The sequence below is a fragment of the Cololabis saira genome, chromosome 11, assembly GCF_033807715.1.
Source record: "Cololabis saira isolate AMF1-May2022 chromosome 11, fColSai1.1, whole genome shotgun sequence".
Classification (NCBI taxonomy): domain Eukaryota; kingdom Metazoa; phylum Chordata; class Actinopteri; order Beloniformes; family Belonidae; genus Cololabis; species Cololabis saira.
Window position 1 is genome coordinate 13,487,346 of NC_084597.1, and position 18,524 is coordinate 13,505,869.

An 18,524-nucleotide genomic window follows, 5' to 3' on the forward strand; every position below is an offset into this window, starting at 1 on the left:
TATAGTTTGTGTTTACTGTTAAAAAAAACATTGTTATACCGTGGTATGAAAAGGGACAGGTATTTCTTTTTTTCATATTGTTTGTCTTTTCATGTCACACAAAACCAGCGTCCATGATTAGACATAAGGATTGAAAGTGAGAGTTTTACTTCTCTTCTCCATTTTTCATCTCAGTGAGGTTTTTTGTTTGTATATTTATCAATATTCTCTTCACTTTCTGAAAATGAGGTCCAGATCTGAGCTCAACCCTGCAGCCCCGTTTTTAAAAGCATATAAAATGCTCTGAATTGCAGGTTAAGATTTCACCAACCTGAACAAACAACTGCAAATGTAATAAAAATAAAGAAATCCTTGCACTGATAAAAACCCGAGCTAATGAAAACATTTTAGTGTTGTGAAATATGTTGTAACAGTTTTCAGCGTCTGTCTGATCTTTGAGGCTCATTACGTCAGTGAGACACAGACTTTTTTTTTTTGCTAAAATCCTGCACTTCGTTTTCCTCCTTTTGCAAAGGTAGCACTTTGTTGTTCATTTTAGAGGATGTGCAGTGAAAATTAGGCTCTGTTCAGCCTCCTGTGGTATTTTATTTCTCTGCACAGATTGAAATCTGTTATTCTGATGAAGATGAGTAATTTATTGCAAGATACAATTCCTATTCGACTTAGGGCTGGGCGATATATCGAGATTTTAATATATATCGATATATTTTCAAACACGATATGGTACGAGACAATATCGTTTATATCGATTTAAAAAAAAAAAAACATTTTTTTTTTTTACATTTTTTTTTTATGATTTTGATATAGCTTATTTTGTGACAAATTGACTTGAATGTTTTATTTGAGATTTGCACAAATGTTTTGTTATTTGCACAACTGTCAACCTCAGTGGAAAAGTCTGCCTGTTACTGTCTACATTGTAGTAATTGCACAGTGTATTTTAATTTAATTGTTATGCAGGAAAGGGATATTTGTTTTATTTTATTCAAGAAGCATTTTTATTCTATATATGCAGGCAGTTTATTTTTATTTCATTTGTTTTATACATTTTGATATTGTGCAGACCTCTGTTAATAAAGGTACCTGTGTGACATTTGGCACGAGGCTTTGTATTAAAACTGACTGTTTTTTTAAGGGTTTGCCTCAGAAAAAAATGAAGCTAACAGAGATGCTATGCTATAATGCTTTGGGGGAAACCCCAATTAAGGCACAGAAAAAATATCGAGATATATATCGAGTATCGCCATTCAGCTAGAAAATATCGAGATATGACTTTTGGTCCATATCGCCCAGCCCTAATTCGACTGCTATTTGTTTTTGAAAAAGCAGTCTGACAAAATACAGATACAAAGCAAAATTGTTTTCCCCAGTTGCATTTACACCTGACATGTTAGTTCCATTCTTTTTGGGGTGGAGAGACGTGTAGAATCGTCCTCCTGTGAAGGCGGTCTTAACAGGTAAAGTTTGAGAACAACAGACATGAGGGTCATGTACTCTGCATGTACCGCTGCACTTCTGTTCTTGTGTCAGCATCTTTACTCAATTTTGCATTTTTATGTTGTTGTCAACTGTCAGAAAGCACAGCTGTCTGTTGGTTGGTCATTTTGGTTCAGATGAGCATGTATCCTTTCCAGAAATTAATTTAAAGCGCCAGTGAGGTGTCTACTTATTTTCCAAATCCAAAAACAGCCTTGAATGAAATCCTGGAAGGACAGGACTCTTTCATTGACTCCCCCAGGGGCGTCAATTGGGTATGGCAAGGTACGGCAGCCGCCACACCTGGGCTTCAAGGGTTAAATGTAAATGTTTGTTTTTTTAAATACATTTATGGAATAACTACAAATGCAAATAAGAACAACATGATCGATTTCACTAGTTATTATACACTGCAAAAACTCAAAATCTTAACAAGAATATTTGTCTTATTTTTAGTTAAAATGTCTCATTTTTAGTCTCATTTTTTTTTTTATCTCATTACATTGACAAGACTCAAAAACAACCATTTTCACCGGTTTCAAGTATATTTTCACTTAAAATAAGTAGAAAAATCTGCCAATGGAACAAGATTGTTTTGCTTGTAATGAGAAGATAAATCTTGTCCCACTGGCAGATTTTTCTACTTATTTTAAGAAAGAAGTGAAAATGTACTTGAAACAGGTGAAAATGGTCAAATAAGTTATTTTTCTGGTAATGACTCTTGTTTTAAGTGTAATGAGATTTTTTGACTAAAAATGAGACATTTTAACTAGAAATAAGACAAATATTCCTGGTAAGATTTTGAGTTTTTGCAGTGAGTGAGACTGCATTTGAAAAAGTTCCATTTTTTCTTGACCACACAGATCAGCTACATAAACTTCTGTGATGAGTATTTGCTGGACGTGTTGATTGATACTCTAGTTAAGTTCTGTGACTCGTAACCTTGCCATACCTTAGCTTCCACTGAATTGACGCCACTGGACTCCCCCCTCCTTATCAGTGAGCAAAGTGTCTCCACTGATGCAGAACTGACAGTGTCGGCGAGCAGGAAGTCAGCAAGACTGTCTGCTCCATCCACAGGCAAGCCGAACAATGAGGACACCAGAACCTGAGGAAGTCCACCTGACACCTGTCTGCATGGGAAAATCAAACGGTCACTCACCATGGCCGTTGGCTTGTGTCTCCTGCTGCCCCAGCTGTCCCGTTTTTACGGAGCGCGCCTCCAGCTCTTTCAGCTGCTGCACGAGCAGCGCCAGGTGCTGCAGCAGGTCTCTGTTCTGCAACAGTAGCTGGTGGATGCGGGCCTGAGCTTCCATGCGAGCTGCAGTCTCTGCAGCCATTTGATCCTTCAACAGCTGCACCTGCAGTTAGAGAGAAGGTCAGAGCTTTAGTCAGAGTTTACCTTAATCCATTCAAATGTTTACCTTCTCTGATCCTATCCCTTTTACCTTGAATATACTTTAATGGTGTTTGAAACGGACTCTCGCATGAAATAATAAATAGGGTATTTTCAGAAATGTTTGCATTTATATCTGAATAAAGTATCACTCTGCAGACACTGTGCTTCAATTACAGTGTTAGTGCTGCCCCCTAGTGGATAAAGGTTTAATGCTGAGAACACAAGGTTCAGGTCACAATTATTATCCCCAAAGAAGGTATGCAAAAAGCAGTGAAACTTTAGTTGGTCAAAATGATTCAACCCTCCCAGTGTTTTTTCTCTTCAAACTAGTGCTGTCAAGCAATTCATTTTTTTAGAGATTAATTAATTAAGATCTGTAATTAATTAATCTAATTAATCTTTTTTAATATCATTTAAAAATTGCTGAGAAAAGCCCTCAACGAGGTGTTTTCCTTTAAATTCATTACAGTATTGTGGCAGATCAAAAGATTTTTATATAACAAAAAAAGTGGATGTATGAAGTAATTTATTTATTTTTTTAACAGATGCAGTCCTAGCCATTTACATCAACTTGGCAAGAACATCCGCCAGCCTCTCGGTCGCAAACGAGCTCTCCTTGAGTTTAGTTTGGTGAAGAGCGTGGCTGTGGCTTGGTACATTGCTAACATCTTTGCTGCTAACGTTAGCTGGGACAGATGACGACAGATGCTCATCTGAAGTGGGAAGGCTCTAGCCATTTTCTTAAAGTGGTTTACTGTGTCCACAACAGCAAATTCTGTTGAAAGCAAACCTGGATGTAATGAAAGTGTAAGAATGACTTCTGCTCTGACTGTTTGTTTCATGATGATAGTCAGGAAAAGCATCACTGTTTATACGATAGTGCTAAAAAGCCAGACTGAGGGTTGCCTCTGAACATCTGACACGGGGGCTTTGGGAGTTTGTTGTTTTGTCTGATGAAACTAAGGGTGCTTTCAGAGCTGTGGCCCGTTTGTTTTGTTCCGATTCAGGGGCTGAACCGATACAGTTGTTTCGTTTTTCGTATGTGGAGTTTGTGTTCACAAGGCAAACGTCTGTAGCGGTTCAAAGCTGTTAACAAATGCCATGCACGAACCAACTGTTCTCTCATTGGTCAGAAATGAACGCAGAAGGAGTTTCCTTTTCCGTATCCCGGGAAAAACAACAATGGTTATAAAGCCCCTTTCACAGAGAGGGCGCAAAGCGCAGACCGCCGCCGGCGATCCCATATCCTAAAATGGGTACTCCCAGTACCCAGTACCATAAAACTGTCATTGCTGGTATTTAATTAATGTAATATGTATTGAGTATTGTGCATTTAAAATAGCACTTTATATTTACTGTGCAATCGGGCAATCAGCAATATAATTACGCACCTAACACTTTAACACTTCGGCACTCTGCACTTTAATCAGCCCTTTGATATCTAATTTTAGCATTTATTATTACTGAAATTCGTATGGTCCCCTGACCCTTGGCCTGTATGTTTCATGATCCACTATACTTTTCATTGTTTTTGCTTTTCTTTTCCTTTTCTGACCTATTGTGTTTTTAAGGACACGCTTTCTCTCTTGTAATTGCTCCTCCTGCCTACTGGCCATGGAAGCTAACTGTTCTACTTGTCGTTACTGTTGTTTTATGGATTTTATTATTTTATGTTGTTGACATTAACCTGCCGAAGGGACTAAAGATGAAAATTAGCCGTTGGCTATAATCTTGCATATTTACATGTATATGTTCATTAATATGTATTGTCCCTGTTATAAATAAAATAAACTCAAACTCATTCATTGTATATGTGCTACTGCGGTGCAAGAGCGGACCGCTCTGCCGCCGAGGTCAGCGGCGTTTGCGTCGCGCCTGCCTGACCGAATTGAACATTTTTTAATTTCACCGTGCCGCGCTGTGATGACATCTCGGCACGTCCATTAAGAGAGAAGGGAGAAGGGAGAGAAGAGAGAAGAGAGAAAGTTGTGTCCAATAGGAGAGAAGGGAGAAGAGAGAGAAGGGAGAAGAGAGAAAGTTGTGTCCAACTCTTCTCCTTGCGCCGCGGTCGCACATACACGATGAATGGAGTTGTGTGGGTTGCTGTGTGGATTATGTTCTCACTCCAAACGCACCGCTCCAGGTCTGGAATGGCAGCGAGCCGAGACCACCTCTCCTAGGAGATCTCTGCTCGCTTGTTTTGTCCCGCATCCGAGCGCGATTGCTGTGTTCACATATACCAAACGATCCGATCATTAGGGGGAAACGCTCCCTGTTCCGGAACAACTGCTCCAAACGGGACAGGTGTGAAAGCACCCTAAATTTGAGCTGTTTTGGGGCTCCCCCCCCCCCCCCCCCGGACTATTCCTTACTCTGTTAGATTGTTTACTCCACTGTCGACACTTTACATTGACACTTTACACTGTATATTTACACTTTACACTGTCACTTTACACTGTATATTTTATTTAAACCACAGTCACTCTATTGTACATTTTTTCTGACATTCTTATATTTATATACTTTTTTGTACATTCTTTCTTTGCACATTTCTTGTACATATGAGACATGCCCCACTTATCTGTTTATTTTATCTTTATTTTTTATTATCCTATTTGATACCTTCAACTTTTTGCTGCTCAGTTGCCTTGAAATTGCCCCTCGGTGATAAATAAAGTATTTCTGATTCTGATTCTGATTGATGCAGGTTTTGTTTGGCAAAGGAAAGGCAAGGCTCTCAACACAAGAAACAGAAGGTGAAACATGGTGGTTGGAGCATCATGCTGTGGGGTTGTCCAGCTGCTTCAAGCTCATAGAACCTCAATCATGAAAAACAAAGATATAGTTGATCTTCTGAGGGAGAATGTAAAGGAAATCTGCTGCCAGCATGGTTTTCGGCCCTCCACAAAGACAAAAACCCAAAACAAGCATCTAAATTCATCCAAAAAGGTCCTGGAGCTGTGCTCTCAGAGACCAGATCTTAAAACCCCACAATGAGTTGAAACAATTTGCCATGGATGGATGGGACAAAATCCAGAAAAACATGAACTCTGCTCGTCTCCGCGAGCTTCTCACCTGTGCGACGGCCACCTGAGTGTGTTGCTGTTGCTGCTGCAGCTGCTGCTGCAGAAGTTGCAGGTAGTGCTGCGACGCCAGTGGAGTGAGAGATGGAGAGCGAGGGCTGCTGGGAGCGATGCCCTGGGGCGTCACAGTGAAAACTGACCTTCGATCAAAGTCCTGAAGAAAAACAAAACAAAGCACAAAAGCAGCATCTTATCATCAGAGCCTCAAACCACCAGTTTTACATCCTATATATAAAATAGCCATTTTAATAACTTAGGCACTAAATGATTATGGTTAATGAACCAGCAGGACAGAGGCTTTCTTTTCTGAACTGCGACTCTCTGATCTGAAGTCCCACCGGAGCCTGAATTGAACTGCCAGCCAGAAATGGAATAATCTCCAAGCTCATTAAAGCATCACTCTCTCCTCCACTGTTTCCGTTCCTCCCACCATTCCCTCTCTCAGATGATTTTCCGCATGATCTGACATGAAACCTGAAGAAGTTTTATACATTAAAACCCAACCTTCTTTTCTCTGCAGTTCAGGGTCGGATAGAGGAACCGTTTCCTTTTAATAGCTAAGTATGATTTAAGTATGTTTGCACATATTGCACAAACGCACATACAATTCTTATCCGTACAATCACACCAATTATTTATGCTGTCAAACCAAATGTGTGTCTTTGTTGGAGCTCTACAGGGAATGCTGTAATACCCATATTCTACCAGTAGAAGGCAACGTAGCACAATGTGAATGCAGCACATTCAACTTCTGGATGTCAGAGTGAATCTCCCAGAAATAGCCCTCAAGAGCAAGAAATATGAATACATGTGATTACAAAGTTTATGATACAGTCTTATGTGGTTTAGACAGTCTTAGCTTTTAGGGATATTTGCATTGATCTTTGACAATAACTACTGTAAATAAATGGCCGGTGACACTAAAGATAAAGTTGATAGAAAGAGGTTGAGAGCTTGTTTAACAAAAAAACAATGAGCTTTTATACAAAACAAAACAATTTGGTTGTTTTGCACAATTAAATTTCATCTTTTGCACAGAAAGATTCAACAATATTCTTTATTGTTTTTAAAAGGTTTCACAAACATACACTTTGGTAATTATTTATTTGCAGCTCAGTAAGATTAATTATTTTGATAATATCAAATTACCTCTCATGAAAAGGTGCTGACTATTTTAAATCATCAAAAAGGAGATTTTTGTATGTCAAAGTATTAGATTCAATATCATCTGAAGGAATACTTCAGTGCATTTAAGAGGTCTCATTTACCGGTAGTTCTCGCTCTCTTCTACTTGTTGGCCAAAGCCGATCAAAGTAACTTTGGACCCGCCCTCTATGGGGTTGCTGGTGGCCTCCTCCACTATAGATACACTTCAGGTGGAGCTTCTTAGTAACCACGGTAACAGTATCTGTGAACCTCATCATGTTTTTCCATTGTTAGCATTTTCACAAGCTGACATTTGAATTTAGCTGCAGACTCGTCGTCTTGCCTCTGGGTCATAAGCACGGAAGCAGTGCAGTGATCATCCCAGTGATCATCCCAGTTATCACGCTGCATCCTGAGCACTACTCATCTCCAGGAAGTCTTTTGATTCATCACCAAAGGCATTCAGCATTCTTGAATGCCTGTAATCTGCCAATCAGTGTATCAATAATAGGAAACCAAAGAGCTACAGAGGAAAATCAAATCAAATCACGCACGCACACGCACACACACACGCACACGCACACGCACACGCACACGCACACACACACACACGCTCACCTGCATGTTTGCTCTGTAGTTTTTGGGGTTAGTTAATCGCGGTAGCTTAGCGCAGATTGTGATTGGATCTCGAGAATTGGGACGGTTGCTGCTCGTGTTTCTGCCGGTTCCGTGCCGGTTTTGTGTCTGTTCTGTTTTTTTGCAGATTTCCAGTGCTCGACGTGCGCCTCCATGTGTGTTCTCGCGTCCTGGATTGGCAGCGGATGTTACCCCCCCACCCCTCCAAAAAAAAAAACAAATTGGGTTTGTATGTGTATATATATGTATGTGTATGCGTATGGGTGCGTATATATATTAAATATAGTAACAATGCAAAAAAATAAATAAATAAATAAAGATTTCCACATGTCTCTGAGTCCATGCAGTAATTTCCACTACAGATGTTGGGTTTCTAAGGCAGTGCTGCCTGAGGATCCAGTTTAGATGTTTGGCCCCAATCATGGAGAGACATCGTAGTACATGGAGCATGGCCACAGACATCTCACCGATGGAAGAAAAGCCTCAGACATTTAGGGAAAAAAAGGTATCATTTATTGCCCTTTTGACTTGTTTTATTGTATTTTTTGAGTAACCTGAGGCTGTTTTTAATTGAAGTAGCTTTGTAATTGTAAAAAAGACAAAGTGTGTGAATTTGCTCTTTTGCACTTTCAAATGCCATAGATTTGTTACAGGATTGTTCATATTTGACCTGTTGAATGTTGCTCTTTGCTTCAAGCTTTTTCATTCATAACCGGAAAATGGAAAGAAAAGAAAATCGACTTTTCTTTCTTTATTAACCAAGCCAAGAAACATTCTGATCCGTGGCTGAAATAACCATGATTTGATCGGAACTCTAAGGCATTTGATCCGTTACAGACCTGCTCGACAGCACTGTAAAAGCAGCTCAACAGTTCCTTTTATTGAAGAAAATCCCTAAGAAAAATGCTTTCCCACCCATGAGTACTTCCTCCACACCCCAATACAACCTGCTTTATCAAAATCTATCGGCCTTCCTCCCCGTTATCAAAATGTTCTTCTATTTCCCTCATCCTTTAGTCCCTTGCTGCTTATCTTCATAGAACAGATGCTCATGAACCTCTCAGTGGGATTATAGTGGCGTTTCACAGAAATCAAAGGGAGCAGACTGGCTTTTTGGGATTAGGTGTTCCCCTTACGCAGCCGGGTTCCCCACTCCAATCCCTCCGTCTCTCTTTCAGCCGGGTGACAACAAATCAGTCTACCACTTCAGTGACGAATCCAAAGAAAGCATCAAGACACTCCCAAGTATTTTCATGCTGTCGTTCTTTCTGTAAATGCTCTGAAGAAAATTCCGGATTTATAACTTCATAAAGTTAAATATAAAATACAGCCGAGAAAGAATCTTTTTAGCTTCTGCAAGAGTAACCAGGTCATTGTGTACCGACAGCATGCTGCCAAATGGGAGTCATTATTAGTCAGAGCTGCAGTAAATGTTCAGGTACTGCAGCTGATGCCAAAGCTCTGTACACTGTAGATGCTTAACTCAATGAACCATTTGGCAGCTTTGTACCCTGATAATAGTGTAAAACACCACTAAAGCAGAATCAATGAATCAAGAGAACAGAGTGGATGTCCTGTAGCTGCTAAAAAAAGGGTTGTATTTTGTAGCAGTGAAAGCTGCAATCATTGCAATTTGGAAGCTGCTGTCATGCAAAAGGTTACATTACTGAGTATTAGGGGTGTAACGATACACTAATCTCACAATACACGATATTGAGGTCACGATAACGATACGATACGATATTATAGCAGTATTTTTTTAACAACCTTGAATGAGGAACATATGACTGGAAAAACTTGTCTTTTATTTGAAAGACACAAAATACAAAACAATGCTGTGTGTTTGCCCTATTGTTACAGTTTGTAATGCTTTATAACTGTTTAAGTTTTAAAGAGAAACCCAGGCCAACCATTTTCCACAAACTGAACTAAAAGTAAATGTCAGGGTTGCATTATGCATCTTCAGTTAGAGTTCAGTTACAATAAAAATATTTTGCCACAAACTGAATAGTTTCTCTCATGTATGATTTGACTTTTTTCTTTTCCAGAAATTTAACAACTAAAATGAAATAAATAAATAAAAGTAAATAAATACATACAATTTTACATCATAAAAAAGATTGATTCATGATCACCTTATAAGTGTAAGAGGAGATTTATTTTTGTTTAGAAGGTTATTTTGGTAATTCAGGGTTCATTATTTTATAAATATATTCTTTATATTCTGATGTAAATCAGGGAATATAATGACACTAGTCAGTTTATCTGTAGTGATTAGTCTGTTTTAGATTGGGCGGAGTGATACAGTGATTCTAAAATCCTACACTGTTTAGCGGACATTAAAGTACACTCCAACTCGGAAGAAGTTTTCCCGTGTTTATCCTACTCACGACCCGACAAAGGTTTAATTTAATAAGGTATGGCTTAACTCTACACCAGACTTAAAAGTTCAGAGCTCAAAACCCCGCTAGAGTCCCGTGATCGGGACCGCAAAAAGGTACTAGTTTCTTCTGAGCGGAGGAAGATTTTGGTCCGCGGGTCGAGGCGCGGTCGCCACGCGCGGTCGGATGCGCGTTTCTAGTCAACACAATGGATTAATAATAACCCAATATCGCGATACACTTTGTCACCTCCACGACACGTTTCGTGGCGTTTTTGTATTGCGAAATTTCGTGGCACGATATATTGTTACACCCCTACTGAGTCTGGACACTTTATTAAGTATCTATTGTTAAGGCTTTCCTTTATTTACCAGTTCATGGTTTTGTAGCAGGTTTTTAACGGCACTGTTAAACTTGCAACAAAATGGGACAGCAGCTAAGCATCCACAGCTTCTTTAGTAACCGCAGGAATTTGGCTTTCGGTCATAGGTCATAAGAGGTGAAAAAACTAAAGATGCCACCTCCGATTAAGCTCACCTGAGAAGAGCGAGTCATGTATGAGCAAGTGGCAGCAAACGGGTCTAAAGGGGTTATTAGGTACAGTTTAGTGACTCTTGCTACTTTAGGTCCCTACCCTGGCTAAAAATCCTTTGCCAAAGCCAAAAAGGAGAAATGTTGTGTCTCCATAGGCGTTTATGTCTGACAATTACTAGACAGGAAATGAGGGCAGGGAGAAGAAGGGCCCGCAGGCCAAGATTCAGACCGGGACCAGGTGAAGTCTTAAAAATGTTTCATCATCTCGAGACAGAGTCAACAATTCTAAAAACTTGTACGTGACACCATCCAGAAACTGCTTACCCTGCCTTTAAACTTGAACCCTGCGATGAGGTCGCACTATACGTAGAGACTTATTTTGTGCAGACTTGGCAATATACTAGTTGAATCCTGCTGTGAGAGCACTTTACATTAGGAGATCCGACCGGCCCGGGTCGGATCTCCTAAAGTAAAGTGCTCTCAATTGACTTAAAATGTCTGTTTTGGTGTTTTGTTTGAATTAGCATAAAATGTTTTGTGATGTCAAAATCACTTTCGAATGGTGCCGCTCCCAGCTAAGCCACTTACCCTCACAACGTTTTTGGAAGTACTATTACTCCTCTGCCTGGTTATAGCAAATATGTGCTCCTTGCTTTCTTTTTAATGTGTGTTCAGTGAGGAAGGCAGAGAAGAAGGATGTGTAATCGTCCAATCATGGCCAAGAACATGAACATGAATGACCTCTAAATGTGTGCTCGCTACCACAAATTAAAACTATTTTTTTTACTTAATTGCTGAACTTGAATTAATGTGGATGATTGAAAAAAGAAAAATAATTTCACAAGAGTTTATTATGATATTTTGATTTCAGAATTTCAGAAACATTAATGTAGTTTAGGGTGCTTTCACATCTGTCCCGTTTGGAGCAGTTGTTCCGGAACAGGGAGCGTTTCCCCCTAAAGATCGGATCGTTTGGTATATATGAACACAGCAATCGCGCTCGGAAGCGGCACAAAACAAGCGAGCCGAGATCGGCTAAGAGAGGTGGTCTCGGCCCGATTCCATTTCAGACGTGAAGCGATTCATTTTTTTTATTTGTAGTGAGAACATAATCGACACAGAAACCGACACAACTCCATTCATTGTGTATGTGCTGCCGCGGTGCAAGGAGAAGAGTCGGCGCAGCCTCCACCCCCTTCTCTTCGTGCCGAGATGTTGTCACAGCGCGGCACTGTGAAATTAAAAAATGTTCAATTCGGGCAGGGTTCGGGCGGCTTCTCGCCCGCAGAGCGGTCCGCTCTTGCGCTGCTAGCACATAAGGCTGCGCTTTGCGCCCTCTCTGTGAAAGGGGCTTGTTGTTTATCCCGGCTGCGGAAGAGGAAACTCCTCCCACGTTCATTTCTGACCAATCACAGAGCAGCTGGTTCGCCCATGGCATTTGTTAACAGCTTTGAACCGCCACAGACGTTTGCCTTGTCAACACAAACCCCACAAATGAGATACGAAACAACTGTATCGATTTAGCCCCTGAATCGGAACAAAACAAACGGGCCACAGGTCTGAAACCCTTAAGTCACTTGCTACATTGGACCTGCTGTCGTGAAAAAGAGGGATTCAGTTGTCAACAGTCCAGACGAGGAGTCTTCTTAGTGACTCACTTTCAATCAGCTGAACACGTCTATGGGTGCTTTCAAACCTGTGGCCCGTTTGTGTGTCGCCGACGGTTGCTGTGTCGATTATGTTCTCACTACAAATTAAAAAAATGAACCGCTCCACGTCTCGAATGGAATCGAGCCGAGACCACCTGTCCTAGGATCTCGACTCGCTTGTTTTGTGCCGCTTCCGAGCGCGATTGCTGTGTTCACATATACCAAACGTTCCGATCTTTAGGGGGACACACTCCCTGTTCCGGAACAACTGCTCCAAACGGGACAGGTGTGAAAGCACCCTAAGATAAGCCGCAAAGTGGAGGAAACTGACTTTTTTTCATATACAGTAACACTCTAATGCTCTGTGAAGGTGCACACCGGGACGTGCCACTTCCTGGTCGCCCTGGTATCCCTGTGAAGGCGCAGCTGGAAGGAGGAGGCGGAATAAAAGGCAGGATCTCTGGTGTATCTTTCTACTGTGATATCTGTGTGAAAATGGCCGCTCGTACATGCATAGCAACCTCTTCATTCCTAAGGCTATATGTTTCAGGACATTACAAAAACCTTTGGTTCTATGTCTTAAAATTTGAAAAATGCAACCCCAGATGAAACACGACGTGGCATGTGATTTAACAGAAACAATAACAAAGGCGGTCTTTACTTCCAGAGGAATTAAACAGGTTTGCTGCAGCCAGGTGCTGCTAATCAAATGATTAACTGATCATCAGCAGGTGTGAGCAGATCTATACAAGGTCTAATCTACAGTAGAGCATTAAGGTATATTAACATAATGCCAAGGAGGAAAGACATAAGCAATAATCTGAGAAAAGCAAATGTGGCAGCCCAATTTTTTCCTTTTTTTTATCCAGAGTGGATATAAACATTGTGGCTCAATTGAGCAGAGTGGAGCATATGTGTACAAACCACTCCTAGCAGCTGTCCGACACAGCGGTGGAGGGGTGATGATTTAGCTCTGGTTTGCACCTGGCAGCGTTCTCTGTATACCATCTGTCTAACAGTTAAGGCTCGGATGAAATTGCACTGTCCAACAGGGCGGTGATCCCAAACACACCAACAAATCTAGCGCGGACTGGGTGTCAAAGACAAGAGGCATGGAGTTGTTGTTGCTGATTGAAATGCAGTGGCAGGACTGGAAGAGAGCTGGTCATGCATGAACACCCTCAAGCTGCAAACTGGATATAAGAGTGGGAAGTAGGGATGGGCGGTATGGACTAAAAAATGTATCACGATAATTTCTGGCATTTATCCCGATAACGATAAAAATGACGATAAAAAAAGTACCATTTCAACTTTTGTAACTATAAATCTATCACCACATTCAGTCTTTGGAGCCCCCAAATTACTGCTCTAAAAGAATAATAAATGCTACTAAACTACACCAACGTATCAACGGGAATTTATCCTTCTTTCTTTCTTTCTTTCTTTCTTTCTTTCTTTCTTTCTTTCTTTCTTTCTTTCTTTCTTTCTTTCTTTCTTTCTTTCTTTCTTTCTTTCTTTCTTTCTTTCCTTCTTTCTTTCTTTCAGGCTCCTTTCTTTCTTTCTTTCTTTCTTTCTTTCTTTCTTTCTTTCTTTCTTTCTTTCTTTCTTTCTTTCAGGCTCATTTCTTTCTTTCTTTCTTTCTGGCTCATTTCTTTCTTTCTTTCAGGTTCATTTCTTTCTTTCTTTCTTTCTGGCTCATTTCTTTCTTTCTTTCTTTCTGGCTCATTTCTTTCTTTCTGGCTCATTTTATTTCTTTCTTTCTGGCTCATTTTATTTCTTTCTTTCTGGCTCATTTTCTTTCTTTCTGGCTCATTTTCTTTCTTTCTTTCTTTCTTTCTTTCTTTCTGGCTCATTTCTTTCTTTCTTTCTGGCTCATTTCTTTCTTTCTTTCTGGCTCATTTCTTTCTTTCTTTCTTTCTTTCTTTCTTTCTTTCTTTCTGGCTCCTTTCTTTCTTTCTTTCTTTCTTTCTTTCTTTCTTTCTTTCTTTCTTTCTTTCTTTCTTTCTTTCTTTCTTTCTTTCTTTCAGGCTCATTTCTTTCTTTCTTTCTTTCTGGCTCATTTCTTTCTTTCTTTCAGGTTCATTTCTTTCTTTCTTTCTTTCTGGCTCATTTCTTTCTTTCTGGCTCATTTTATTTCTTTCTTTCATTCTTTCTTTCTTTCATTCTTTCTTTCTTTCTTTCTTTCTTTCTTTCTGGCTCATTTCTTTCTTTCTTTCTTTCTGGCTCATTTCTTTCTTTCTGGCTCATTTTATTTCTTTCTTTCTGGCTCATTTTATTTCTTTCTTTCTGGCTCATTTTCTTTCTTTCTGGCTCATTTTCTTTCTTTCTTTCTTTCTTTCTTTCTTTCTGGCTCATTTCTTTCTTTCTTTCTGGCTCATTTCTTTCTTTCTTTCTGGCTCATTTCTTTCTTTCTTTCTTTCTTTCTTTCTTTCTTTCTTTCTGGCTCCTTTCTTTCTTTCTTTCTTTCTTTCTTTCTTTCTTTCTTTCTTTCTTTCTTTCTTTCTTTCTTTCTTTCTTTCAGGCTCATTTCTTTCTTTCTTTCTTTCTGGCTCATTTCTTTCTTTCTTTCAGGTTCATTTCTTTCTTTCTTTCTTTCTGGCTCATTTCTTTCTTTCTGGCTCATTTTATTTCTTTCTTTCATTCTTTCTTTCTTTCATTCTTTCTTTCTTTCTTTCTTTCTTTCTTTCTGGCTCATTTCTTTCTTTCTTTCTTTCTGGCTCATTTCTTTCTTTCTGGCTCATTTTATTTCTTTCTTTCTGGCTCATTTTATTTCTTTCTTTCTGGCTCATTTTATTTCTTTCTTTCTGGCTCATTTTCTTTCTTTCTGGCTCATTTTCTTTCTTTCTTTCTTTCTTTCTTTCTTTCTTTCTTTCTTTCTGGCTCATTTCTTTCTTTCTTTCTGGCTCATTTCTTTCTTTCTTTCTGGCTCATTTCTTTCTTTCTTTCTGGCTCATTTCTTTCTTTCTTTCTTTCTTTCTTTCTTTCTTTCTTTCTTTCTTTCTTTCTTTCTTTCTTTCTTTCTTTCTTTCTTTCTTTCTTTCTTTCTTTCTTTCTTTCTTTCTTTCTTTCTGGCTCATTTCTTCCTTCCTTCCGTCATCAACGGGAATTTATCGTTTTTACCGTGAGATGACAAATTCTTACTGTGGAGAATTTTTTTGACGGTATATCGTGAACGGTAAAATATCGCCCATTCCTAGTGGGAAGCAATTCCTCCAAAACAATGTGATGTTATAATTCTTCAGGAAATGTTTCCGTAAGTGACTTACTATGATAGTCTGTCCAGGTTTAACGACATTCAGTCCAGCCAGACTCTGCAAAATCTCACTGACGGCTTTTTCACCCAATGAAGCACCAGCTGAAGGGATTGCTCCTCCTTGTCTTCCTCCACATTTACTGTCCTCTTCTTCTTCCTCTTCTTCTTCTCCTCCTCGCTCTGCTCCCGTTAGTTTAGAGCCTGCAGAGAAAAATACAAAAGCCACAACATCCATTATGATTTTAGTTCATCGTCGGATTCATTTCCATGCAGCAATACATGTGAAAACTCAAACGTATGCAGAATTAATGAACAAGCAACTATTAAACACAGATGGTTTTAGTTTGTGTCACTAAACTGTACATTCATGCTTTTTTTTAGCATACAAACTATTTTACTCTTTCAGTTCTCTGATACCAGGAAAGTATTTAATTACAGTCATTAATGGGAGCACTGACAATCAGCTGCTCGTGTTGTTCAGCCCACGTGAACTGTAGAGCAACAAGAAAAGCCTTTCGGTTGCTTTAATCTGTTTACATTTCAGTTTATCCAGACCTGAGCAGTGTTTGCTGTCGATTAGGAAGATAGAGATGATGAAGAAGTGTGAAACAAAAGTGATGAAGGACAAAGTCAGAGTTTATTTAGTGGATAAACAAACATTGTTGGCCTTTCATTAGTAAAGGCTAAAGCATGACCATGTTTGAACAATGCTATCGTTCATCCTGATGTTGACAGTGAAATGGGTTTTTATTCACTACAAGTCTGTGTGAAAGTTATTGGTATTGCCTCTGTTAAAAAAAAACTTCAATAAAAAAATCAATAAATAAAACGGCTACAAAGAGTTGATAAAACAGATCCAACTTAAAACACGTGGTGTATTTTTGAGTACCGTAATTTCTGGACTATAAGCCGCACCTGCATATAAGCCTCATCCGCTCCAATTACAAAAAAAGATATCCAAGCCGCAGATATTTATGTTGTTAGATTAGATATTTACTACATGTACAGAAGGATTTTGAACTGTAAATGATGTAAATGTTTGTACCTAAATAGATCCTTTCCTAACAGTGTCTTTTAACACGGCAGCAACTTCGCCAAGAGAAAATAACCGCAATTTATTCATCTATTTATCTGTTTGAAATCTGCTTCTACCTACTTCTATCTGCTAAAGAAGAAGTAGCGTATTCTTCTTTGCATTTATTTTGTCTTAGTTTTGATTCTAATTCCGGTTAAAGTGCCCTGAGCAGTGGAAGAAAAATCCACAGAATAGACGCACCTTTGTATAAGCTGCATGGTTGAAAACCTATGAGAAAAGTAGCGGCTTATAGTCCAGAAAATACAGTATTTAGTTAACCAAACCGAAACCACTGAAAGGACATGGAAATAACGCAAAAATAAACTCTGCAATAATCAGAATTCAAATGTAGCTCTTTGATTGAGTATTTATTTTTTTGATTAAATTTTCAACCGTTCGCTATATTGCCACAAAAAAGAAACGTCTTTGCGACTGCTGCTGAATTTGGAAAGGGTGTAAGTAGAAGTCTTCTCAGTCTGATCACGTAAGATGCTGATTGGGGGTTACTGTGATGAAACTCTGCAAAACAAAGCTGTCAGCTGGAACTCCCGCCTTCATGAACACATTAGAAGCATGAACAGCGTTGCTATCCACTGACTTTAAATGTGGTGATGTCAAGCACTGCCCAACTGAATTGTGGGATCCTTGTGTCATGGTGGCAGAGTTGTTTCCATGAAAAGATGGGGAAAGTTAAACTTTTCCATCTGTAAATAATCTGCAGTGTATATATAATTTCCCTGGCTAGCGTTGGGCTGCATTGCGTGGCCGATGCTTGATCGACCAGTAAGCCCGTCCCACCGTAGTTACTGTTGCTAACATATTCACATATCGGTGTTGTTTACAGCTTTTACAGATTTTGTCGACTTCCTATGTAGGGCCTCCCTTGTCCAAGGACGGTGTAAACATAGATTGAACACACAAGGACCACCTTTTTTTTTTGAGGAACATTCAAACAAGACTTCAAAAATTATTGGAGGGATGTGTACAAAATCTCAAAGAAGATACAGTTGAATTAAACTGCAGGCAAGGTTTTACAGATCATAGTGCACGCAGGAGAGGCTAGGGTTGGGCGATATATCGAGATTTTAATATATATCGATATATTTTCAAACGCGATATGGTACGAAACAATATCGTTTATATCGATTTAAAAAATGTTTTTTATGATTTTGATATAGCTTATTTTGTGACAAATTGACTTGAATGTTTTATTTGAGATTTGCACAAATGTTTTGTTATTTGCACAACTGTCAACCTCAGTGGAAAAGTCTGCCTGTTACTGTCTACATTGTAGTAATTGCACAGTGTACTTTAATTTAATTGTTATGCAGGAAAGGGATATTTGTTTTATTTTATTCAAGAAGCATTTTTATTCTATATATGCAGGCAGTTTATTTTTATTTCATTTGTTTTATACATTTTGATATTGTGCAGACCTCTGTTAATAAAGGAACCTGTGTGACATTTGGCACGAGGCTTTGTATTAAAACTGACTGTTTTTTTAAGGGTTTGGCTCAGAAAAAAATTAAGCTAACAGAGATGCTATGCTATAATGCTTTGGGGGAAACCCCAATTATGGCACAGAAAAAATATCGATATATATCGAGTATCGCCATTCAGCTAGAAAATATCGACAAATTCAACATCAACAAATGTAGACATCCGCCTGGGTCTTATGGACAGCTCAATGCAAAGTAGACATTTAGTTCTCTTTTGTTTTGAGTTTATGACGAGATAAAAATTTGAAAACTAAATTGCCCGTCTTCTCAGGATTTGTGGATTCAGTGATACAAGTACGCCAGACACAGTGATTTACTAATTTTTTTCCGGATTAACAGATGTCCAAGTTCTGGTTCCTGTGGAGCTGATAATCAACAGCCATGGGCCCATCT

At 39.1% G+C, this 18,524-nt stretch overlaps 1 protein-coding gene across 1 annotated transcript in view; it reads right to left on the minus strand.

The window, feature by feature from the left end:
• Positions 1-18,524, minus strand: part of si:dkey-34e4.1 (carboxyl-terminal PDZ ligand of neuronal nitric oxide synthase protein) — a 128,432-nt gene that overhangs the window by 41,774 nt on the left and 68,134 nt on the right. The window contains exons 7-9 of the mRNA XM_061733781.1: positions 15,571-15,758; positions 5,951-6,112; positions 2,639-2,837 (exon numbers count right to left, since the gene is read on the minus strand). Coding sequence (XP_061589765.1) covers positions 2,639-2,837; positions 5,951-6,112; positions 15,571-15,758 — 549 coding nt within the window. The remainder of the gene's footprint in view (positions 1-2,638; positions 2,838-5,950; positions 6,113-15,570; positions 15,759-18,524) is intronic.